This window comes from Barbus barbus (assembly GCF_936440315.1).
Source record: "Barbus barbus genome assembly, chromosome: 44".
NCBI classification, from domain to species: Eukaryota; Metazoa; Chordata; class Actinopteri; order Cypriniformes; family Cyprinidae; genus Barbus; species Barbus barbus.
Window position 1 is genome coordinate 18456909 of NC_136722.1, and position 25191 is coordinate 18482099.

Consider the following 25191-nt stretch of genomic DNA (forward strand, 5'->3'; position numbering starts at 1 on the left):
AATTAGGGACTGGCTTTGGACCAAATATTGTTTTGACATAGTTGATAAACATATTTCTATGGTGGCCGAAAGAGCTCAATGCGCTGCAAATAGAAAAAAAACACCTGCAAATTAAGAAAACAACTTTGTCAATTTGACAACACACGCACTGAAAATGCTCACAACACAAACAAATAAAGAAACGCACTGCAAATAATTCTTTTTATTATTTGGTTGTGTTGTGAGCATTTGCAGCACCTGCTGTCAAATTGATGAAGATGTTTTCTTGATTTGCTGGTGCTTTTTCTATTTGCATGTGTTTTCTGAAGTTTCAGTGCTTTGAGCTCTCTCGGCCACCGTATATTTCCTATAAATTAAAGAAACTTATTTTGAGTAACAATTTGTTCAGTCTAACATTTTAGGTAAAATTGTTGAGCAAAGTTGAGTTTAACAATTGCAGTAGACTAGATGCTACAATCTGAGTAAGAATTAAAATAATAATAATAATTGTATACAAACTGTACGAGCAACTCAATATATGCTCATGATCAAAATAGTTTTCACAGCGAAGTGTGCCTTAATAAGTTTATTTCCTTATATTCTTGTATGTAATGTTGTAAAAGTTGTTATGGGCAATTGGTAAAGCTTCACTATAATTGCATTGTTTTAATAAGGTCACAAAAATCATATTATAAGACCTGTTATTTCTTGGGATTGGAGTTGATGGGATAAATAGATTTTCCTAAAATAATTCTTATTGACCTTAAGAAGACGCTCCAGCAGATGGTGCTAAATTAACACACATAGACCGACACCAACATGTCTGCAACCTATAAACAATGATGAATATACTGTACACAACAAATACTGTTTCTTTTTGTCACCTTTTCCATGTTGGTTTAAAGTTGTTAGTGAAAGTATAACTGTGTTATTTTGCTCTTTGTGGCTTTACTGACAATGTACACTAATAATTCATTGTCCAACATGAATTTAACAATTCTGGTATTTTAAAATGTTATGTCATAACAGGATGAAAGGCAGTGATTGCATAGTCTGAACTTAAATTATCCATGTAAATGTCCCTCTATGAGCTGATCTGAACTTATATTCATAGGTAATTTCATAGAAATGGAAAGTATTCAGCTGCTTTACCATTATGAGGCCTCAACTGCTGGGAACCCAAATATTCACAGTTCTGGCCAAATTTATTTGGATCCGTATGTGCTTACATTTTCCCCCTCTTTAATATCACAACAAAAATAATGAAGTCTAAACACATCTCAATGTTAGACAAATCATTTCTGTTACTCTGGCAGAGTCTGCATAATAGGTCCTTTTTTAAAGAAAGAATTTGCCAGGAATGAGAACACTAAGATGACACTAAATAATTCTGTTCCATACATCACAACAGTCATATTTTCTTAAGCAAAGGCCTTTTTTTTTATTGTTGATGCTTTTGTAAAGCTTAAAGGAATAGTTCACCCCAAAATGAGAATTAGCTGAAAAGATACTCACCCTAAAGCCATGCAAGATGTAGAGTAGTTTGTTCCTTCATTGAAATTGATTTGAAGAAATTTAGACGTTAATTGATGGACTGGAGTCGTGTGGATTACTTGTGGATTATTGTGATGTTTTTATCAGTTATTTGGACTCTCATTCTGACGGCACCCATTCACTGCAGAGGATCCATTGGATTCAAGTGATGTAATGCTAAATGTCTTCAAATCAATTTCAGTGAAGGAACAAATACTCTACATCTTGCATGGCTTTAGGGTGAGTATATTTTCAGCTAATTCTCATTTTTGGGTGAACTATTCCTTTAAGCTGAAACTAGCAGTGTAATATCAAATTTCAGATTCCTGTCTGAGCTGAATCTCTTTATAATGGCATGGATCAGTCCACTATCTGTGGGAACTATCAGTGCAGGCCTTTATCTAGACTCTATTCAGTGCATTCTCTGCTCATTTTTCCTTCTCAGATTTTTTGGGAAATGCTCCACCATTGAATCTCCATAGAAGGAGAAATCCTGTCTGGGTTTTATTGTAATATACGCATCTGACGCAAGGTGCATTTTTTGGAAACGCAAAAGCATACGCCAGAAGAAAAAGCCATAAATGATGATCAACTACATGTCAGTATTTTCCTTTGTGAAATGTTCCAGTGCAGATGGTCTGGATTTAAGAGGGTAATGTCTTCTGCTCATCTTTCCACATTGTCTACGATCATCCAGCTTACTGCGAAATAAAACTTGCTACTCATATTTTATGAAAATGCATTAATTCAGACATCATAAACTCCTGTGGGGTTTGACAGACCTCAAAATACACAGATTAAATTGTGTTCTTATCGGTCTGGCTAACGTCTGGTGAGCATTTGAATAAAATGCATTGTCAAACATCACATTTGGGATGGTTTCATCCAAAGCTTATTATAGGATGATTTATAATGTGTCACGTTAGCCCTATAGGACAACCAGATGAGGTCACTGTCATGTCAAAGCCCAGCCAGATATCTCCAGAATAACTACAAAGTCAGTAATGAGCAAATTCTCAAACTATATTGCATGCATTTTTGAACATTATCCTCAAATACAACTGTGGTTCCATGAAGAACCTTTAACAATCCATGGACACTTTCCACTGTTCCGTATAATGGAAAAATGTTCTTTAGATTTTTAAAATGTTCTTTACAATAAGAAAAAATGGTTATTTTGAGAACTGTTCCTTTAAAAATGGTTCTTTCTTCTCACTGTTAAAACCCCATTTGGAAACTTTCTTTTTAAGAGTGTAAAGGTATATAACAGTCAAGACATATCTTTTTCACATATTTCCGTGTTTCTGTTTGATACTCTCTTTCTCCCATCAGCTCAGACAGTGGAAACAGTCAAAGGGTTAATGGTTGCTCTCTGATTTACATATTTCCATCACATGATGTTCATAGAATCACATTACCTGACCAAGAACAAACACAATGCTTATGAATGAGGTGATTTCCTGGAACTGTGCTTCAATGCTGAGAAAGTTATGATTTATTAAGCTGCTGTTTAGCTCAAGTGACCCGTTACACACATTGACGTTGTCTTGGGCGTCATTTATTGGGTAGATCTTTCAAATATAGATTTTCTGTTTTGAAATAATCAGTTATATAAATGATTAATCATAAAATCCATCAGGTCCAAATGAATGGTCCATCAGTGTTCAATTCATTCACTGTAAAATGATTTTTTGAAGTAATAAAACAAAAATTATTGGAGTGTTTTAAAAGAAATAACAGCGTCAGTCTTTGTAGAGTACCGCAAAATTCCACATTTAATTCAGTGTGTTACTAACTGTTCCTTTGTAATTTTTTGCGAAAATATTTACAAAGAAAATAATTGAAATCCTCAGTTTTTTCAGTGGAGTTTAAAAAGTGAAATAGTAAAACTAGAAAAGCACAAAAATGAATTAAAAATGTAATGTGTCTAGCATCTTTTTTACACTTTATAGAAAGGATTTGTGCAGTTTGTTTTTGCATGTGGTCAATCACTCTTTTAAATTCATCACATCTAGGAACATACCTTGTGGTTTGACATTTATAGATGAGAGCAAAATATTCACAGGTTTACCCACAAGACTTCCCCTTTAAGAAGGCCGAAGTTAGTTTATTTTCTCATTAGAACTAATTAGCAAATGATTTGATGCACAATTTTTTGGAGTCCAAAATAATAAATAAAAAAGTGAAAATATATATTTCATTGCCTGTTAGAATCCAAATAAGACTAAACACTTATATTCATGCTTGTTATCCGATTGTTCTTCTCTCCAGATGAACTGCGCTTTTTCACACCTACCCAACCGAACAAGTAAAGATATCAAAATGTTATTTGTGTAAGAGTGGTTTTGTAGGTTTTAAATTAAAAATATCTATGAATTCTGTCCTCTGTCAAGTTGATGCAAGTCATCACGTGTTTTAGTGTACGTTTATTAAATATAATAGTTGGATATTTACATATTGCTGTTTCATGATTTATTTTATTAAACACAATTGTTTTACTGTTTAAATGGTGCTGATAAGCCATTAAAGGCTGTTTAAAGGCAGGTTCGATAGGGACTACTTGAATTGGGGCATGTTGTCTATAAAGGTCGACATGTGCTCAGTGACCTCTATGTTTTGTCCTGAACAGTGGAAATGTTCCATCACTTTTGTGGAGTCAATGATTTAAAGTATGTGTCTACACAGAGACCAACTTTCAAAACTATGAGAAATATTTACTGGAGTAAAAAGTGTTACAACTAGCCCTATTTAGCCCATAATCATCAAACTCACCCCAATTTGAGTCACCTCAAAGCAGATAAACACTCAAAGTGTTTGAAATGAATGCCAGTTCAACATCTGTCCACATGCTGGCAGTGGGAGATGTGTGCATAAGGCTCATCTGACGATCTAAAGGAGGAGGAACAGGATCATCAGCCTCCCCTCAGCGGACGCTCACGCGCTCATGTGCTGCACATGGGTTCTGCGCGCTCACAAGGGTTTTCAGCGGGCATCTTGGCACAAGTGGCTTGTTTTCTTCTGCCTTGAAGGATGACTTCCCGCTCTTGATGCTGAGGGCTGGTCGGAACTTACGCTAAAGAGAGATATTATTTATGAAACCAGCAAGAAATGAAGATGAACCTCGTGAATTCTTTGGCTCTTCTCTTAGTTTGGCACGCGCACGCGGTAAGAAACCTACTTTACCTGCACCAGTACTTCTGAGTTACTTAGTCTCAGGTGTGCGGCTTTCAACTGTCAATAGGGGGGAAATGTTGTCATGATAAATCTTATAAATATGAAATCTGAGTGAAAAAACTACAACATATTGGAATTTTCTTTACTTTTGGTTTTATATATTGGTTTCAAACCTAGTTTAAAACCAATACAACGTGTTTGAACGATGTCCTCAAAACTATTATATTAAGTTAACACACCAAAACCACGCTAGCAGGTTTCAGGTAAACTATCAAAAATGTTGATTTAAACTAAGGGGTTGAACAATGTTCTCAGCGTTTTACATAAAGGTCACGTCGGATTGTCACGTATTTTATGTTATATTTATTGTTTTATGCAAATGCTCTGCTATACAAACCATGAAAGTCAGCTTACTTTTTATCAGCTTACAGTGGTCAAACTGGTTTTGGATCATGATAGCGTTTTTATTGGTACAAGGTGGTTTGCCAGGTTGATCTCAGCCCTGCTAGAGCTATCATTAAAATCTGCTAACCGTAAACTGGTTTAGTTAGAAATTGTCAAAACCAGCGATTTTCAGAAGAATAACACATTGGCTAGTTCTTTGTTGCTTTACTTTTTTCCTGGGCACTAGTGGTGGAAATGTTAAATATTGTTTTTGTAGCAAAGACTGTAAGGTATGAGTCTACAAATTCTAAACGTTTTTTTCTGAGAAATATTAATTGAGTAAAAACTGGCATCAAGTCACGTTTTCTTTGGTTTTCAGCAAAAAAAATCTGTTTTTATGTGCAATTTAAGGTAACCATGAAAATTATTTTAATTATTTATTTATTTTTTTTGCAGAGGAAGCAGGCCATTAGAGTTAAAAAGGCAAAATTTATATTCTAAGTACATCTGTTTTATTGTTCTTTGCATTGCTTTCATTCCTGCTTGTGCTGATCACTCTTATACAGTTTAAAATTAAATTACAATTTAAATGCGTCTCTCAAATATGTTAAAAACATAACACATAACACAATGTTTTAAAGCAACGATCAGAACTGGGTCAGGGCTATTCTAGACAAGATTTCTGTGGTGATTCAGGTGTTTCGCCCAAAGGGGTTTCACGAAAAGATTCATCAGGGCACGAGCTACTCAATTTCTTGCTGTGTAGAACATAACTGGTGGCTTGCAGACAAATAAAAACCTATAAGCTTTTTTGCCCAGCTAAAATGTCAATTAGTTTCCTTAAACATTTTAAAATGCTTGCAAAAATGCTTTAAAAGTACTTTAAACATTGTTCTTCTAATGCACTTTTACAGTTATAAAGCCTATAAACAGTCTCATAAAGTTTAAACGTTGTATCTACGGCACAGATATTCTGTTAAATACACTAACAAGCAAATAAAATAAATGCAATGCATTTTATGCATAGAAAGTGAAAAACACCAAATATTCAAGGTACACTCTCTAAAACAAGTCATCATATCTCATACATGAAACAAAATGGCTATTATATGATACAAATGAGCAAATAAAATACATTTTGTGTGGTTTTTATGCTTAAAACAAGTGAAATAAACAACAACTAGGCTAATATTCAAGTCGAGATACATTCTCTGAAAACAAGTCGTATTATCTCATGCAGTTTTACTCCTAAGGTTAATTTATGTTGTTTTAAGGCTGTTTAGTTTTTTTCTTCGGGAAAGATACCCAATCCCAATCACAAACAAGATATTTTTTTTAGTGTAAAGACCAAGGTCAAAAATAAATAGTTTAGATGCAGGAAAAACGATGCACCATAATTTATATAAGCTATTGTTTACAAGCCATTGTTGTTAATCTCATTTTAAATAAGCCAAAGCTTATCTATTCAAAAGTCCATTAATCAGTTACTTATCTTGTAGATCATTGAGTATCTCTTCATGACCTTAATTAAAGTGCAACACTCTGTGTCCATATGGCTGCGTCCCCAGAGGCACAGATGCACCATGCAACACAAACTCAATGCTAGTTTGCTGGAGAATTCCAATGTAACGTGTATATCTGTGTAGTTTGTCTTCTACAGGGATTACGAGACAAGATGACTGTCCTTGATATGTTTTCCACTCATGGATTAGTGTTGAGAATGCACTCAAACGTAATTGTTTTGAATGCAGCAATTCTTATATTTATATAAAATAACATTTTGTTGTTGTACTGCTTTTTTTTAATTTAGAGTGATTTGAAAGCTCATGGAATTTCTGCTCCCCAAAATCCCTAAAACTAGGTTTAAGTCCATGGATCAAGAGGCATCGTCAGATTCTGAAGACATATTACACAGATATCCCATCAAAGCTTTGAGAGGAAGTTGTGTGTGGTTGTGCTCTATTAGAATTCAATCCATTCAATCCCTGACCAATTTCATACAGCAACATTTAATGCCCTTTTTTATTTCGCTACTCCTCGTCCTCCTGGGGTTTCATGGCATTGTATCGTATTTATGTGACAGGCTTTTGTGGATCTGAAAAATACAATGTTTTAGTGGCAGAAAGAATGTATTTTTTTCTTTTCCTCTTAAAAAAAAAAAAAATATCAGCCTCCTATGCTGTACAAAAACTAGAATAATCCAGAAGATCTTTTTCCACTAAATACTTTATTTGAGTACTCAGGAAAAAAATTTTTTATTTAAAAAAAATAACAAAGCACAAAATGATTCATGAAACAAGAAAAATGTAAATGGTATCCTAATAATAATAAAAATAATAATTATCCTATGCGTTATTCTGATAGTATTTTATGTTTTGGAACAATAAAAACGACGATAATCCAGGAGGTCTATATCTACTAAATACTGTGAGTAATCACAAAAAAATCTTCTTTAAAGAATTTCTACTTTGTTTATGATAGTAATAACACAGCTATTTGTGTGGAACACAACTGTTTAAACAAAGCAATACAATCTCAGAACGCTTTTTCTTGACCTATTCTTGTTGAGAGAGTGTTTAATTACTTTTAAAGCAATGCATTATGCTCTAGTGTGAGAAATGAAAAGTTGGCTTGCAAACTGATAACAGTTGCACAACTGCTTTTCACCGTAAACACGAGACCACACGTTCTCAGATAATCAGATGATGACATTTGCAAAGTTTCATGCTTTCCAGCTGACCCACTTCAGTTAAGTAAATGTCCGCCAGAATCCAGCTTCTCCTCGTGCAGCTTAAGTCATCTTGACTTTGTCAGCAGAGAAACAGAGTAGCACAGAAACACACTGTCAAGCAAGAGAAGAGATAATAAATATGTTCATAAATATGTAAATATGTAGGTTTAAACCTGAACAGTTCAGAGCAAAACCATGTTTTATTCACTAACCACTCACAATCCAGTTTAACCAGATCCTGTATGTGCTGCACATGCTCATTGTTTCCAGCAAAAATAAAAGATTAGTAACCACATTTCATTGTAAGCAAATTTCCAACATGACCTTCAAATAAATGTGTTGTCCTAAAAAAATGCATGGAAATGAGTTTGTGTTGGCAGTTGCTCCAGTGGGGTTTAAACATGAGCGAGCAGGAAACTGTGTCACATGCACAGCACTACAGAAGGATGCAAAAGGATATTGAAAACAAATAGGGTGACTGAGTGACATTACTGACTGAGGTACATTACAGAGGTCATCTTTGTTTAAAGAGGAAAATGCACTGGACATGCTGCCACTCTAATGTGACTGTAAATGTTGTGGCTACTAAAGTAGATGGGGTAAGTTGTCACAAGGGCTACACCTCCTTTGTGACAATTTACCTCAGTCTATTTTATATATGAAAGAGGCCAAAGTAACCGTAACATTTCACTTATTGTTTTATGTTTCAGAAATATTTTACTTTTTAAATGTTTAAATTTATCTGAAAAACCAATAATAGGATTTTTAACAGCAAGTTCCATTGTGACAACTTACCCAATTGATAGACCCCATTAGCTTGGATATGGGATGTTGTCACAAAAGATCAACTAATTGTTATCTTTCCTTTTTATTTAATTTTTTTTTCAAAGATTTATTTTTGGCGGGGTTTTTTATCGCCTTTATTTGATAGGACAGTAGTTAGACAGGAAGCGAAGTTGGAGAGGGAGGGGGGACAGTATCAGGAAAGGTCCCGAAACGCAACAGCGCTACATGTCGATGTGCTGCCCACGAGGCTATTGCGCTGACTTTCCTTTTTATTTATATATTTCTTTTAATACACGAAATTCATACTTCACTAAGCAAAGACACATTAAATATTAAATTTTTTCATTTAATAATAATAATAAAAAAAATTCCTTGAGCAGCAAATCAGCATATTAGAATGATTTCTACTGAGGGCTGGAGTAATCAGATTTGCCATCACATGTATAAATTATATTTTTAAATAAATTAAAATAGACAACTTTCAAATGTAATTTTAAAATGTAATAATATTCAACAAATACAGAGTTCTTGCATGAAACGCTAGATGGCGCAGTCTGATAGGTCTAACGCAGTCTGACCTAGTGACATCATCACATGGCACAGCTGATTGGTTTTCTCCTGTATCAGTAGCCAATGAGCTCACTGCTCAATATTCAAATATCTGGCTTTTGTTTGCTGTAGCAGTTGACAGCGCACTTCAGAAACCTTCCACCTTCCCCAGCTCCACCTGTATAGATCTGCTACGAGGTGATTCATGTATGCTATATGGGGTTATTCATTTGTGTTATATGTGCAGCAGCAGTATTTCCTACATGCTCACAGTAGGATGTTGTGGACGTATTGGCAGTAGCAAGTCTCGGTACTTGCTCTGCAGTAGCAGGGTAGCAGATCTATTCCCGCCAAGACCAAATACATTAACATTGTCATGTACATTACCATGCCAATCCCTCCGAGAGTTGTCATGACAGAAATAATACTATTTTTACCGTATTGTTGATCAAATAAATGCAGCTTTAGTAAGCAGTGGAAAAGACACATGCCTTTGGTGTGAGAGACCCGGGTTCGAATCCACTGTGAGACACCAATGTGTCCCTGAGCAAGACACTTAACCCCTAGTTGCTCCAGAGGCGTGCAACCTCTGACATATATAGCAATTGTAAGTCGCTTTGGATAAAAGCGTCAGCTAAATGAATAAATGTAAATGTAAATGTAAGCAGAAGAGACTTCTTTTAAAAATGTTAAGAAAATCTTACCGATCCAAACTTTTAACATTAGTGTATTTGTCTATATAGAAAGTAAACACAAAATAAACTCACAGTCTTGTCTATATGGTATTTAAAATGACCTATTCAGATAAATGTTAGCAATGTTTACTTGAAACATCTTTTAGAGCTTTTATAAGTGTCATTTATCTGATTATCTGAAATATTCATCTCATTTTGACATTTTAGTTACTTGCATCTTCTCACTTGGTTTACTTTTAGAAAGCGCCAATCTCAGGTGGAGCTGTTTTACATGTTTATTGCACCAGATGCTCCCCTTTCAACTACAAAGCCTCTATTCGTTTTCCCAACAAATTATTTTTGAAAAACATGTCAATTCCCATGAAGCAGAAAGATGAATCAGATATGTGCCCGGGTGACCGGCTGCTGACGGGACTCAGTCTGCTAAACCAGGACAATGGACTATCAGTACTGATACAAGTGATGCACTTTCCTCACAAATGTCATTAAAATATGATATACAAAAGGAGCTCATTAGGATATTTTTAGTAGAGGTTTTTTTTTGTAATCCACATACTGAATTCATTCTCTGTCAGTGGAAGCTGAGAAATAAGTGGAAAAAAAAAACCTGGTGAGAATGTCAAATGTGTTTTCGACTTGGCTGTAATTGCTCTCAGCCTGAGTTAATCTCAGCCAGCATGCGTTTGCATTGACAGTAATGATCCAGAATAATCCTGATACAATCAGTCATATCATTAGTGTGCGTGGCGATCTTGCTAGCTGTGATATTTAGGGAAGAAAGCCCAGCTTGTATGAGTGCGACTGCTCCTGTCAAAGATGTAGCTCAAGATTTTGAAAGAGATGAACAATGACAGACTTAAAGTGTAAGTTTATGTCCTCCTCTGATCTGAGGTTGATTTGTCTCTGTGCTGTTCACTTGGAAAAACCTGAAGCTAAAGTGACTAAGAGCTTGCAAACACATACATAAGACGGTGACTTTGCGTTAAAAACATTCAGGTTTAAAAATGTCAAATTCTTTTAGAAATACATGTTCTTAGTCTCTTTGATGTCAAACAGAATGCTTGTATTTTACATTTTTAAAAACATCCTGTATTTTCAAAATTATTTTTTCCATGTTTATAAAGCAAAAACAATCCATGGCTGAACACCAACTGATGAGATATTTAACTGACGACTTAATGTGACTCTGGTTAATTCCCTTGATATTATTACAGTTCTTATAATAGAGGATTTTTAGTCCCATCAGTTGAACAGGCTTTGTGGCGGCTCTTTGATCACAACAGCTTTGAGTCCAACTGTGCTGATCAGTTATTTCAGATGATGTCACCAGAAAGCTGTCTTAACTGAGTTAGCTTAAACCTTACTTAAAGTACTGATTCAAGTGACAAACCTTGTGATGTTTATGTAGATCCCTAAGCTTAGGGTGCATGTCTATGGAAATATGTATTGTTATTGAGGCCAGGATATTATAGTTAACTAGAACTAAAACTAAAACCATAAAATGTTACTTGAAATAAAATAAACGTTAGCTGAAATAAAATATAAGTTATTTGTCACTTTTTTATGTAGTTGCAAAGTCTACATTGTTCATTTTTATTTAGTTTAACTTAATGTAATAAAATAACTAAAATTAAATCTGAAAAAAAGAATAAAAGCTATGTAGACATAGAATAAGTCACCCAAAAATGAAAATATGCTGACAATTCACTCACCCTCAGGCCAGCCAAGATGTTAGATGAGTTTATTTATTCATTCAAACTGATTCGGAGAAATGTAGCTTTACATCACTTGTTCACCACTGGATCCTCTGCACTGAATTGGTGCCGTCAGAATGAGAGTCCAAACAGCTGATAAAAACATCACAATAATCCACAAGTAATCCACACGACTTCTAAAAGCTATGTGTTTGTGATAAACTTTTTAATTTAAATTTTTGAAATTTTAATTGATCAATTTGTTTTGAATTTAAAACTCTTGTTTCCAGCTAAAATAGCTGGAGTCAGTCCTTTTGTATATAATATTGCTTTCTCCAGGGGCTTTGAGGGTCATGCGGATAACTTGTGGATTATTGTGATGTTTTTATCAGCTGTTTGGACTCTCATTCTGACGGCACCCATTCACTGCAGAGGATCCAGTGGTGAGCAAGTGATGTAATGCTAAATTTCTCCCAAATCTGTTCTAAAGAAGAAACTAACTCATCTTGGATGGCTTGAGAATGAGTACATTTTCATTTTCAAATAATTTTTTTTGGGTGAACAATACCCAAAAATACCTATAAAAAATCGAAATATGAATAAAAACTATAGTCTCGTGGTTAGTGCGTTGACATGCAGTGCAACTGCGATCAAGGTGACCTGAGTTCAATTCCCATTTCAAGGTCCTTTGCCGATCCTACTCCCCTCTCTTCACCCAATGCTTTCTTGTCATCACTACTGTCCTATCCAAATACAAAAAGCATAAAAAGCTCCCAAAATAAAAACTATAATAGTATCTCAGTGATCCAAAAACAACACTGACTTAGACATTTATTTTTTTTTGTTACTACTTGGAAGGCAGTAGCATTGAGATCATATGGCTGATTTTCTTTCCTTTGCCCCCTAAGGTCAGCGGGAGACATGCAAACTGTCACTTTCTGTATGAGCTGCAGATGGCTGAGAAGGAATGTTTGGGCATGCTGGCTGACGAGCTGCCTCCGCACACTAAAGGTACTGTATTAGTGTGTGTGTGAGTGCACGCGCATGTTACATCATCTTCTAAATGTACTTACAGTATCTGTTATGTGCAGTAATTTGAATGGCCAGAATGTGAAACAGCATTCACTAGAATCTTTGAAAGATGTGTAGTGTTGCGTGTATTTGTGTCATGTTCCCAATAAACAATACAGTGAAAGAAATGTGAATGAGCTCTCGCCACATTGTTTGTGCTACATAATCAGTTAATGTCTCGTTGTTTTTCTTTTGGCATGCAGTGTTTGCTCTGACAGATGTAGAATCACATTTACTGCTGGCTGATAGTGGTTGAGTTGCAGCTTTTAAGGTCAATGTTAAATTAGATATTTATATTGTCTGGATTGGACATGACCCACATATGGAAGCCTGTTTCCTTCTTAGAGTAACTTTGTCTCACAACTGTGACTTCATTTCTTGACTTTCTTATTTTAAACTTTATCTCACAATAACCTTAATGTTTTTGAAAGAAGTATCTTAGGCTGCATTTATTTGATCAAAAACAGTAATATTATGAAATATTGTTACGATTTAAAATAACTGTTTTTTTATTTTATTTTAAAATGTAATTTATTACTGCGATGGCAAATCTGAATTTAAGAATCCATTACTCCAGTCTTCAGTGCCACATGATCTTTCAGAAATCATTCTAAAATGCTAATTTGGTGCTCAAGAAACATTTTCAATATCAGTGTTAAAAACAGTTTTGCCACTTGATATTTTTTGTGAAGCCTTATAAATTTTTTAGGATTCTATGATGAATAGAATGTTCAAAAGAACCTTTTGTAGCATTATAAGTCTTTATTTCCACTTTTGATCAATTTAATGCATCCTTGCTGAATAAAAGTATTAATTTATTTCAAAGAGAAATCTTAAAAACACCAAACATTTGTATGTGATTTTATTTCATAAAGTGATTTAACCAAACCAAATTGATCTAAGTGAGCCTGGATGAAGTGATAGAAGATATATCACTTTTTTAACGGAACAAAGATACTCATAGTATTATGATGAGAGCTTTCAGATCTTATTTTGAAGCTTTTAAAAACCCAGATACAACCCGAATTCTGGAAATGCCGGGATGTTTTTTAAATTTGAATAAAATGAAAACTAAAAGACTTTCAAATCACATGAGCCAATATTTTATTCACAATAGAACATAACAAATGTTTAAACAGAGAAATTTTACACTTATCCACTAACTCATTTCAAATTTAATGCCTGCTATAGGTCTTAAAAAAATTGGCACGGGGGCAACAAAGGGTTGAAAAATCAAGATATTTTGAAAATATTCAGCTGGGAGAACATCTAGCAACTAATTAAGTTCCAATCTGTGAAAGAGTGCGTAAAACGATTGTGGAATACTTTTAAAAACAATGTTCCTCAACGTCAAATTGCAAAGGCTTTGCAAATCTCATCATCTACAGTGCATAACATCATCATAAGATTCAGAGAAACTCTGCGTAAGGGACAAGGCCGTAGGCCTTTGTTGGATGCCTGTGGTCTTCGGGCCCTCAGACGACACTGCATCTCTCATCGGCATGATTCTGTCATTGATGTTACTAAATGGACCCAGGAATACTCCCAGAAACCACTGTCGGTAAACACAATTTACCGTACCACCTGCAGATTTTGTTACTAACTAAAGCTCTATCGTGCAAAAAGGAAGCCATATGTGAACATGGTCCAGAAGCGCCGTCGTGTCCTGTGGGCCAAGGCTCATTTAAAATGGACTGTTTCAAACTGGAAAAGTGTTCTATGGTCAAACGAGTTCAAATTTGACATTCTTGTTGGAAATCACGGACGCCGTGTCCTCCAGGTTAAAGAGGAGGGAGACCTTCCAACATTTTATCAGCATTCATTTCAAAAGGCAGCATCTCTGATGGTATGGGGGTGCATAAGTGCATACAGTATGGGCAGTTTGCATGTTTTGGGAGACACTATGGATGCTGAAAGGTTTTAGAGCAACATATGCTCCCCTCTAGACGACGTCTATTTAAGGGAAGGCCTTGTGTATTTCAGCGGGACAATGCAAAACCACATACTGCAGCTATTACAACAGCATGGCTTCGTAGTAGAAGAGTCCAGGTGCTGAATTGGCCTGCCTGCAGTCCAAATCTTTCACCTATAGAGAACATTTGGCGCATCATTAAATGAAAAATACGTCAAAGACAACCACGAACTCTTCAGCAGCTGGAAACCTATATCAGGCAAGAATGGGACCAAATTCCAACACCAACACTTCAGAAAGTGTTAAGAGACCTGTAACAGGTATCAAATTTGAAATGAGCTCATTTTGTGCATAAGATTTTTAAATTTCTCAGTTTAAACAATTGCTATTGTTATCTATGTTCTGTTGTGAATAAAATATTGGCTCATGTGATTTGAAATTCTTTTAGTTTTCATTTTATTCAAATTTAAAAAAGTCCCAACATTTCCAGAATTCAGGGTGTATTTCAGTGATGACTAATGCCTGTTTCAAAGGACTTTTGAACATTTCCTCCTGCTTTTTGCCAGCTATCATCGCTGGTCATTGGCCATAATCACACAACCAGCAGTCAATAACCCTGGGGGACCATCTTCGTCATTTGCTTATTTATCTGTCAATTCTAATATTAAACAACTACATTTAAAAGAAGAAGCCAAACTCACTATCAATATGCAGTTATAGTGTCAGTCATGTGTCAGGTGTTTTCCTCTTGTGTTCTTATTTGGTTTGTTTCCTGTCCTCGTCTAGTGTCATTATCAGTTAATTATGTCCCAGCTGTGTTTGATTATATTCGTGATTATCCTGTGTATTTAAGTTCCCGTCTGTTCAGTTAGTTTTCGTCTGGTCTACTCGTTCCTCCCGGTGTTTCTGTGTGTCAGCCCTGCCTTGGATTTATTAAAGACCGTTATTTTGAGTTACATCCTCGTCTCGTGTTCCTCGTTCCTCCCCGTTGTGTGCACCATGATATATTGACAATCTTTTCTTTATTTGTAAATGTTTGTTGTGTGTTCTTTATGCTTTGCTTCCACTTCAGAATAAAATTAGAGTGTGGGAACGACCCTGCTTTGCTTGTGTTTGCCATTTTGACAGTTGTATGGTGTCCATCAGCAGACAGATGTTCCAATTAATGGTAATTATTTGGCAGTACATGCACACAGGACTTGACTATTCAAACTGGCGAAATGAGTGACAAATCCCTCTGGAGATGACTGCAGAATAGCTGTTTGGACCATTTAATGTATCCCACATTTCTGATAGTTCATAAAAGGCCAAAGTGGACTGAGCACTGACCAATCAGAGGCAATGTTTACTGTGTCTTAAACAATGCTTGATGAGCGACATATTTTCTCTTAGTTTAGATTCCTTATTTTCCCTCAGAAACTACCAGCTGTTTCAGAGAAGATGCAGCTGTTTAACAGAATAGTTCCCAAAAAATTAAATTCGGTTTTATTCACAGTCCAAACCTGCATGACGTTTTTCTTCTTCTTTGGAACACAAGATAAAATTGGCTCTGACCCCAAAGTTTTGAACAGTAGTGTATAATATTATAAAATACTTTATACTGCCCACTCTTTTCCATATAAAGACAGGGAATGAGCGACTGGTCTCTCAAGATCTAAAAAGCGTTATAAATGTGTCATAAAAGTGATTTATATGACTCGTACATTATATTCCAAATCCAAATGTGCTATATAGTGTTCCACAGAAGAAGAAAAAAATTATACAGATTTGGAACAATATGATGGTGAGTAAATTATAACAGAATTTAAAATTTTTAGGTTAATCATTCCTTTAGTACATAAAGAACTGCATGTCTGGAGCGTTTGAAGTTGTAGATGATGATGTATAGTGGTGTGATGTCATTGTCAAACCTCTTTGACCATCTTTCTATTTATGTCCAGACCTTCACAACACACTCATCTAACCGCAGATGCTGGTATCCGTCCCGTCCCTGTGGACCGGTCTCATGAGATCCAGTGACTTTCCCCTTTTTTTTTTTTTGCTTGTACTGTAGTACCTAACCTATGCTAAATGAAAGGCAAACTCGGGTGCTATTTGTAGGGTTAGGGTAAAAGAGAAAACATATTCAAATACACTCAACACATAGAGCAGATAGACTCTCAAGAACATTAGTCAATGAATGCGGATCTTATCCCAAACTAAACATTTTCCCAGGATCCTGTCAAACACATGTCAAGTTTCTCACGTGCATTGCTGCACTAATTTTGCTAAATTTTAAGATCCAGATATGTTGAGCTTTTATATTGTTTTCTATTTCTACATCCTTACAGGTTGCAGGGGGATGTGGGACAATATTTCTTGCTGGCACCATGCCGACATTGGAGAGGTGGTCATCAACACCTGCCCCGCTGCCCTAAAAAATTTGTTCACCAGAGATGGTAAATTTGTCTTTAATTCTTGCAAACTGTCATTTATCCATTTTAACATGATGCTGAGATCCAAAATCAGCTGATACCAGTAAATTTAAAAATATGTAGTATTGGTTGTTACACACTTGGTTGTTACACGTGTGTAGTTTTGGTTGTTGCCCTTTTAAGATATTATGACCAAACAGGGCCTGTGATGGCCTTTCATTTGGCCTGCCATGCAATATAACAATGAAGAAATTGTTGACAGTCTTTCAAGAACTTTCAGGTTCCATTTTGTAAGTACCTCAGAGAGCTGTCCTTTATGAACAGATGTCTAGATGTTCTCCAAAGGGTTTCACCAGTGCATATACAAACCTAAACAGGTCCTCCTGTGGCATTAAGCTGTAAAACCCTATTTTATGAAATTTACGATTAGTTCTGCTCGTATGTGCACAAAGCAGATAAGTAATATACTGTTCTTATTTTCAATTTGAAGGCCAGCTTTTTGTAAATGAAAGAGTGAACTGTGCTGATTGTGAGCGTGCAAATGTGAGTGTGAGTAAATTAATGAGTAAGGGAGTAGACTGAAGGCTGGAGTGAGTGAATCATGTCTTTCCCCTTCTGCTCGGACATGCTCATTGACCCGTGGACCCGAGCCGATGGCACAGAACCAGCACACCCTTTCTTCCCTACAGAGAAGTTGTCTGTCAAGCTCCAGAGTGTGGGAGCACATACAGCCCTGATTCCCCAATCAGGCTATTTCCAGCCCTTGTGAGCTTTCTAACCTGCTGGCTCAGAGAGGTCATGCAGGAACACATGAACACATGGTGCCGCTGGATATCCACGGAGTTAAGGAGCCAAATTAGCCCAGAACATCTGGAAACACATGCTGACCTGTGGTTTTATAGCACACGATTATCATTTACAATCAAGCTTTCTAATGTATGGCTGAACTTTTCACAGATGAATCATTGTCATCATCATCAGCATCATTTATGCTCCATTAGCTGTTACCCCAGATATTATCTGCAGTTTTTTTCCCTAAAGTAGCTCTCAAAAAGCAATGCATTGCACTTTCTGAACCCAGTGTTCGGAGGGATATATTTCCAATCATTTGACAGAGGTTAATGGATTGTAAGGGGTAGAACAGATATATATCTGTCTCACTTGTTCTCATTGTACGAGGTAAATTCAGGTGCCTCAGGGGTTGTGTGGGCAGTAAATGGCTCAGCCCTCTCCTCTTCTTCGACTGAGCTCATGTACGATTCATCATGGGGGTTTCAGTTTCAGTTGGGGGCAAGTTTTGAGAAAAAAATAAAAATAAATAATATATATACACATTGCACTTTTCCACTTTCAGCTTTTACCTTAATACTGAGGGTTGTGAGGCATATTTATTGTTTCACATATTTATTCTATTGTTTTTTAATTTCAATACAGTAAGTGGACTGGAAGCAAATAGGGAGAGTGAGAGGGGGACGAGATCGGGAAATGTCTGCAAGCCAGAACTGAAATTAGGGACCTCTGAAGCACAACAGCGCTGCACAATTTTAAAATTTATATTAATAGGTTTATTTATATATGATAAATAGAGCAGCTGTAATAAAGAGTACACTGTATACTACTAAAGGCAAAAAATATAAAAAATAATGATTAAAAAAAATTATAATAAATAGTAACATATAATTAACTTAAAACATAAAACAATTTTTGTTACTAAAAATGTATTGTTACTTTTTTGTTACTTGAAACTTTCACTGAAATAAAATAAAATATAAAAAACCCATTTTTGGGGAATTCCCAAAATTCATTAATTATTTATTTATTATTATTATTATTATTATTTTCTTTTGAAGTCTTTTATGCTCATCAAGGCTCTTTTTGATTAAAAATGTAATATTGTGAAATATTATTACAATTTAAAAATTTTTATAGTCAAATATAGGGGTCCTTTGCATAAAAAACTACAACAAACAAACCTTGGGTTACATTACTGCAGTACACCTGTTTTCTCTACTGTAGGCCTCTGGAGGACTTCAAAATGACTCCACATGTATCCTTTCTATGTTGCTAATTTCATGTTAGACGATGTGAGGGCTTTGGACTGCTGTGCCATGCGCAGAATGGAAAGTAGCTATCTGTCAGGCTTGTGCTGCACAAAGCTCTGCGCGCTTGCTTTTGTGTCCCTGAATGGCAGTTCGAAGCAGCAAAGCAGTCCTGCATTGTGTTCCAGCAAAGCACTTATGCTCCTGGACAAATGCATGTTTGATTACCGTTCTGACTATTTGAATTCAAGATAAGAGCTCACATGATGACGTACATTAGCGGATCGCTGTGAATAGGATGAATAAGGTGGTCCAGGTTTTCAAAGATGGGTCAGTTAGCACTTTTATTATAAAGCCTGAACCTGTCTGTTTGTACAGACAGCCCTTTTTGTTGGGCTTGTGTGTGTGTTTGAGTGTCTGTATACACGTGTGTTCTGATCAGCATGGCTGGGTGTGTATTTGGGGGATTTGTTTCAGGCTGGACACGAACAAAAATAAATCTCCATGTTGATACATGTCAGGAGAGTTTACATTCTCTCTCTAAGGCAAAGTGCTCTACAGTGATGTAGTTGTGCTCGCCCTCATATTTGGCCCGATGAAATGCCATTAAATATTAATTCTGCTTTCCTCTCAGTCCTAAAATATAGAACATACTCATGTCACAAGAAGCTCTGAGTAACACATTAGAAGTAGTCGCACTTGAAGTGTTTTCACAATCATACAGTATAGATGGTAGTAAATATACAGAATTATCTTAGTTGGCTTTTGTAGGTCAGCGTTCTACTGACCGAGTCCAATGTGTGTTACATTTCTGAAGTGAGAAAGAACAGTCCTCTCCCTGATTTCCTTTTTTGTAATCTATTAAATTCTCATTAAAACTGATGGCAATTTTTTCTCTGAGAAAAATGTTTGAAAAAAGTATCTCTGGGAAAAAAAAGCTTGTTTCACCACAAGAAACAATAAATAAAGAATACAAAATAAAAAAGATAATTGCTTTTATAATAATAGGTAATAATCATTTTCTCACAATTTTTTTTTCTCGCAATTGCGAGTTTATATTTTACAAATCTAATTTTATATCAAGTAATTTTGAGAAGAAAAATCTGAATTGTAAGATAAGAAGTCACAATTAATTAGAATTTTTTATTCCATGGCAGAAATGGACTTCCATAAATTACTCTGTAAATAAAGAATTGTTAACAGTATTTTGTGAAAAGCGTTGGACTAATCTAATTTACATTTTACATTTTTACATTACAAAATTGCAAAAATACGTTTTCATAATGATGAATTATAAATGAGATCATTGTTTTTTGTAATAAATAAAATGTACATTCATGTACTCTTTGTTAGCCTGCCAGCTGCTCTTCTTCAGGTGTAATGGTGGTCATTGATGCAATGCAATGTGTAGGAGGCTGTTGTTTCATTACTGAGAGTATTAGCAAGCCTACACGCAGACACTTTAATGCATGAAACACAGATATTCTGTATTTATACTTCACACTCAGCCTCTGCCTCTCAGCCTTGACTGAATGCATCAGTGATGTGCAAAGCTATTCCATTATCACTGGTGCCATATGGATTTACAAGTATAATGAGCGAGAGCAACTCATGTAGCTGGAAAAAAAAACACATAAAAAGGCACAGTAAAAAAGGAGTCTCTTCACTCTACAATCAAAAGGAAAAATATTAGAAATTATATTTTGCTTGGAAAAAAAAGAAGCCTAACATTTTTGCATGCAGTATTCAATGCATATTCAAACCCTTTATTCTCATTATGAGCAGTCTCATGCTTATATTCTCATTAACATAACTTGAAAATAGTTTATATTACCATGCTGAATAAATAGAGTTCAGTGTAAACAACATTTTTTTTACTGCCTTGAGTTTAAAATGTTAATAATGTTGATTTTTATTAAAATCCCTTATGTTTACCAAGTAACTGTTTGCTATTTAAATTTAACATTTTTAGCACCCATTACTCCAGTCTTCAGTGTCATATGATCCCTCATAAATCATTCTAGAAACATTTCTCATTATCAATGTTGAAAACAGCTGTGTCACTTAATAATTTTGTGGAAACTGTGATGCATTTTTTTCAAGATTCTTTGATGAATAGAAAGTTCAAAATAACAGCACAGAAATATTTTGCAACACTGTAAATGTTTATTGTTTATTTTGACCAATTTAATGCACCCTTGCTGAATAATTAATTTCTTAAAAAGAAAAAAAAAAATAATTCTTGCTGACCCCAAACCTTTGAATGTTTGTGTATATGCAGTATGTTTGGTTTAAATAGTTAAAAAAAGGTAGAAAAGTAATCGAGGAATGAAATACATTTAATTAGCATAAAAATAATGGCAAAAATACAGTGATACTAAATTAAAGCATCATTTTCTTTAAATGTTTTTGCCTTTTAATTTCAGGTGAAACATTTCTTGGCAGGCTGTGTTGAGCTTTATTCTTGATTAATTTCTTTGATTAGCTTATTTCTGTGTTTAGTTTTCTCTGATATCTCTGGGCTTTCCACAATATGCACCGTTGTGAAGCGTTACTTACCAAAACACTCACTAATGCTGGCTGTCAGTCTAAATTACCATTAATCAGTCTGATAAATTGGCTGTTAACGACGCGATGTCTGTGTGTTCTAGGCATCATTAGCAGGAACTGCACTATGGAAGGCTGGTCCGACGTGTATCCCAGCATCCGCAGCGTTTGCTTTGAGCCCACCCCGAATGCAACCAAGGTGAGTGACTAAATTTAGTCAGATGTTTTCCAGATTTACTTTAAACACACACGTCTTAAAAAAAAAAAAAAGATCCTGTCAGTATGGGGCTTTTGATTGTACACAGTGTTTAGGATCATTGTGCTAACCATCCTGAAGGAGCTACGCATGAATGGCAGTGGTGAAGGAAGATATTTTGTCTGAAAGGCACTGTTGTTCCCTCCACATGTGCTACAACCACAGAAAAATCTGAGGACACTTCAGGACCCTGAACCTTTTAGTGCCCACTATCTAGCCTGAATCTATGCCAGCTGGGACTAGCTTTGGGGCAGAGACCGTGTTTGTGTGCGTTTGGAGTGCGTGCATGTGCATGTGTGTGTTCATGCGTGTGTCTGCCAGAGACAAACAGTCATAGAAAGCACTAGAGTTTTAAAAGAAAGCGAGCAGCTGGCTCAAGTGTATTTTCATGGGCTTTCAACCAAATTGTTCTCCATATTATATTTCTCAGGATCCCAAATTTAGAGACAAATGATTTTAGATGCGTTTGAAGTTGAAAAGAGTCCCAGAGAGCCCAAAAAAAGAGCAGATGATAAAAGAATCAGAACAGAGAGGTGCTTTTGTTCCTTTATGGCAGCAGAATATTAAAAAAAATATAAATGTCCAGTAACATGTAACGTTTGGTCTTATTACAAAACTAGATTCTCTCAGTTCAAAATGAAACAGCTAATATCCCGTGAAATGTATTGTTTCATCCTGCGATTGTGCTTTAGAGATTTGAATAATCACGTACTGGAATGGAGGGAATCTCTGCAGGAAGTGAACCATAGCAATGTCAAGACAGACCCCAGAGCAGAGGAGTGAACCGAATCATTTGGAGTTCACAGGATTCTGGGAAGTTTTCATTAATATGTTCTGCAAGTGTTATATATTTGGTGGTTAGATAGCAAATTATGTTTTTAGAGTTTTACTTTATATTAATTCACATATTACAGGGCCTGTAGTTAACACTCATCAAGCACTAAATGTTAGTAAAAAAAAAAAAGGATTGCCAATTAGCCGGTAACTTAAGAAACTTTGAAATAAAACATAATTACAATACAATAATTAAATCTAATTTCCAGAATTATAAGCAGACACCTGCTGATGTACAGTAAGTGTTAGTTGCTCAAATCAAACCATGTACTAAAGAAAAGACGTGATGTGCACGATTCCTAAAAATTATTATTTTCTTCAGAACTCAAAGTTGTGACACCTAAGAACAATGCTCCTCAGATTAAACCGTCAAATGGAAAATATTACAAAAACAATACAGATAAATAATGTAATTTTGTGAAAAAAATACACTACTGTTCAAAAGTTTGCAATGGTAAGGTTTTTGTTTGTTGTATTTAACCCAGCATTTTTTTTTAGAGTGTACTTAAAAGTGTAATTTATTCCTGTGATGGCAAAACTGAATCAGTCACATGGTCCTTCAGAAATCATTCTATGCTGATTTGGAGCTCAAGAAACATTTATAATTATTATCATGTTGAAATCAGCTGTGCTGCTAAATATTTTTGTGGAAACTGTGATACATTTTTCTCAGGATCCTATGATGAATAGAAAGTTCAAAAGAACAACATTTATCATATAAAACTTTTGTAACTTAATTTCAATCAGTTTTGAGGGAAGGGGGATTGTCTCTATTATCAGGAAAATTAGTAACTGATTTTCTTATTTATGAGCTGAACTGTAACTGAGCTTACTGTGATTTATTTGATATTTATTCATATGCTGTAGCGAGTGAAACACCTGGCAATGTTATGTTCTTTCTTCATTGCCATTATAAGGGCATCAGAAGACGTCCTATAAACTCAACTCTCCTTGCCTTAATAGGAATGCGAATGGACATTTTTCCCATCTAATTTTTGTAAGCTTTAGTCAAACATGTCTTTTTGTAAGTCACAAGATGTTTTTAACTCATACCCATGGCCGGTTTTGACATAAGATTTGCTGTCCAATTAAGTCTTCATGGCATTATTTATAAAATAAATGCTCTTAATAGATCATTGCTATTTTTCAGGGGTAGGCAATCATGAGAATGCAAGGAATGAGAGGAACGTTTGCCACATAGTATGTTGGAGGCCGTATGGAGAAACGTGGAAAGGAACGTCTCCAACATAATCAGTTGAAACCTCCCCGACATACTAACTTAAACAGCCGTCTGAGGGAAAGAGCAGCATTTAGCACAGAAACTAAATAAGGATTTAAATGCAAATGTCAAGTATCTTATACCCCGTTTAAGTTATTATGATGAATAAATGTCCTAATAAGTATTAAAATGTCTCAGATTAACACAAGTCAGTTGTCAAGACTTAAAGTTCAGCCAAAGCATTTTGAATGTAAAATTGAACAATTTAATAAATTATGATGCAGAAATGTCTTAGTGATACACCAAAATGACATTAAATTGCACCGGGGGAATACTGTATTTCAGAGAAAGTGAATACTTGAAGATGACTGGAATCAAATCTGCTTTAACTCTAGAAAGTTGAAAAGAAATCAACTATTATTAGAGGTATTCTCTATAAAAATGTCAGCAAGCGTGTTTTATATTCCTTGTTTCTGTCATGAGCGTGTAGTTTCGGGCATTCATGGACACGCATCATCTCCAGCAGCGAGGGCAAATGCTTCTTATGGCTGGATAAACAGTCCTGTGGAGCGCAGTGAGTTGTCAGTGTGACTTGAGGTGATACCAAGGATCAGAGCAGACATGCTGACACATCGGCCTGCTCTGATTGGCTATATGTTGAAAGGAGATGCGTGCCGTGACTGAAGCAGCCTTGAAATGGTGCAAATCAGCCTGTCTGAGGCTATAGACACAAAAACAGGATGATCCAGCATAGAAATTGGATTTGAACTGGATTTCATTACAACCTATTTGACATCTCTGAAAGCAGAGCAACAGATTTGCTTCACGTATACAGTAGCTTGTACTTTTTTTTTTTTTGGTGGAAACCCATTTCCGCTTCAGAGTCAAAAAAAAAAGAAAAAAAAGAAAGAAATTAAGTTAATTATGACTTTTCCCCCCTCATACCTTTGTTTACCGTAATTATGACTTTATATCTCACTATGTGACTTCATATCTTTCATTTGCAACTTATTTTCTCATAATCGACTTTCTTAAGCATTTCATCATTTCAACTTTACATTGTGACTTCACTTTATATCTCACAATTTATTTCCTGTTTTTAACTCTCACATCCCCTTTTATCACCCTCCCCCTTATTTATTAATTCAATCATTAATTCATTTATTCATTCATTCTGTTCAAATTTTGGGGTCAGGAAGTTTGCTGCTCAAGAAACATTTCTTATTATAAGTAATGTTAAAATTGAAAACAGAAATGCTGCTTAATAGTTTTGTGGAAACAGTGATACGTGCAGTATTTTTAAATATATATATATATATATATATATATATATATATATATATATATATATATATATATATATATATATATATA

At 35.3% G+C, this 25191-nt stretch overlaps 1 protein-coding gene across 1 annotated transcript in view; it reads left to right on the plus strand.

Annotated features, from left to right (window-relative positions):
* Positions 1-4395: 4395 nt before the first annotated feature.
* Positions 4396-25191, plus strand: part of LOC306863223 (vasoactive intestinal polypeptide receptor 2-like) — a 38933-nt gene continuing 18137 nt past the window's right edge. Inside the window, exons 1-4 of the mRNA XM_079406463.1 lie at positions 4396-4677; positions 12434-12536; positions 16839-16946; positions 21613-21707. Of these exons, the coding sequence (XP_079262589.1) occupies positions 4621-4677; positions 12434-12536; positions 16839-16946; positions 21613-21707 (363 nt within the window). The 5' untranslated portion in view covers positions 4396-4620. The remainder of the gene's footprint in view (positions 4678-12433; positions 12537-16838; positions 16947-21612; positions 21708-25191) is intronic.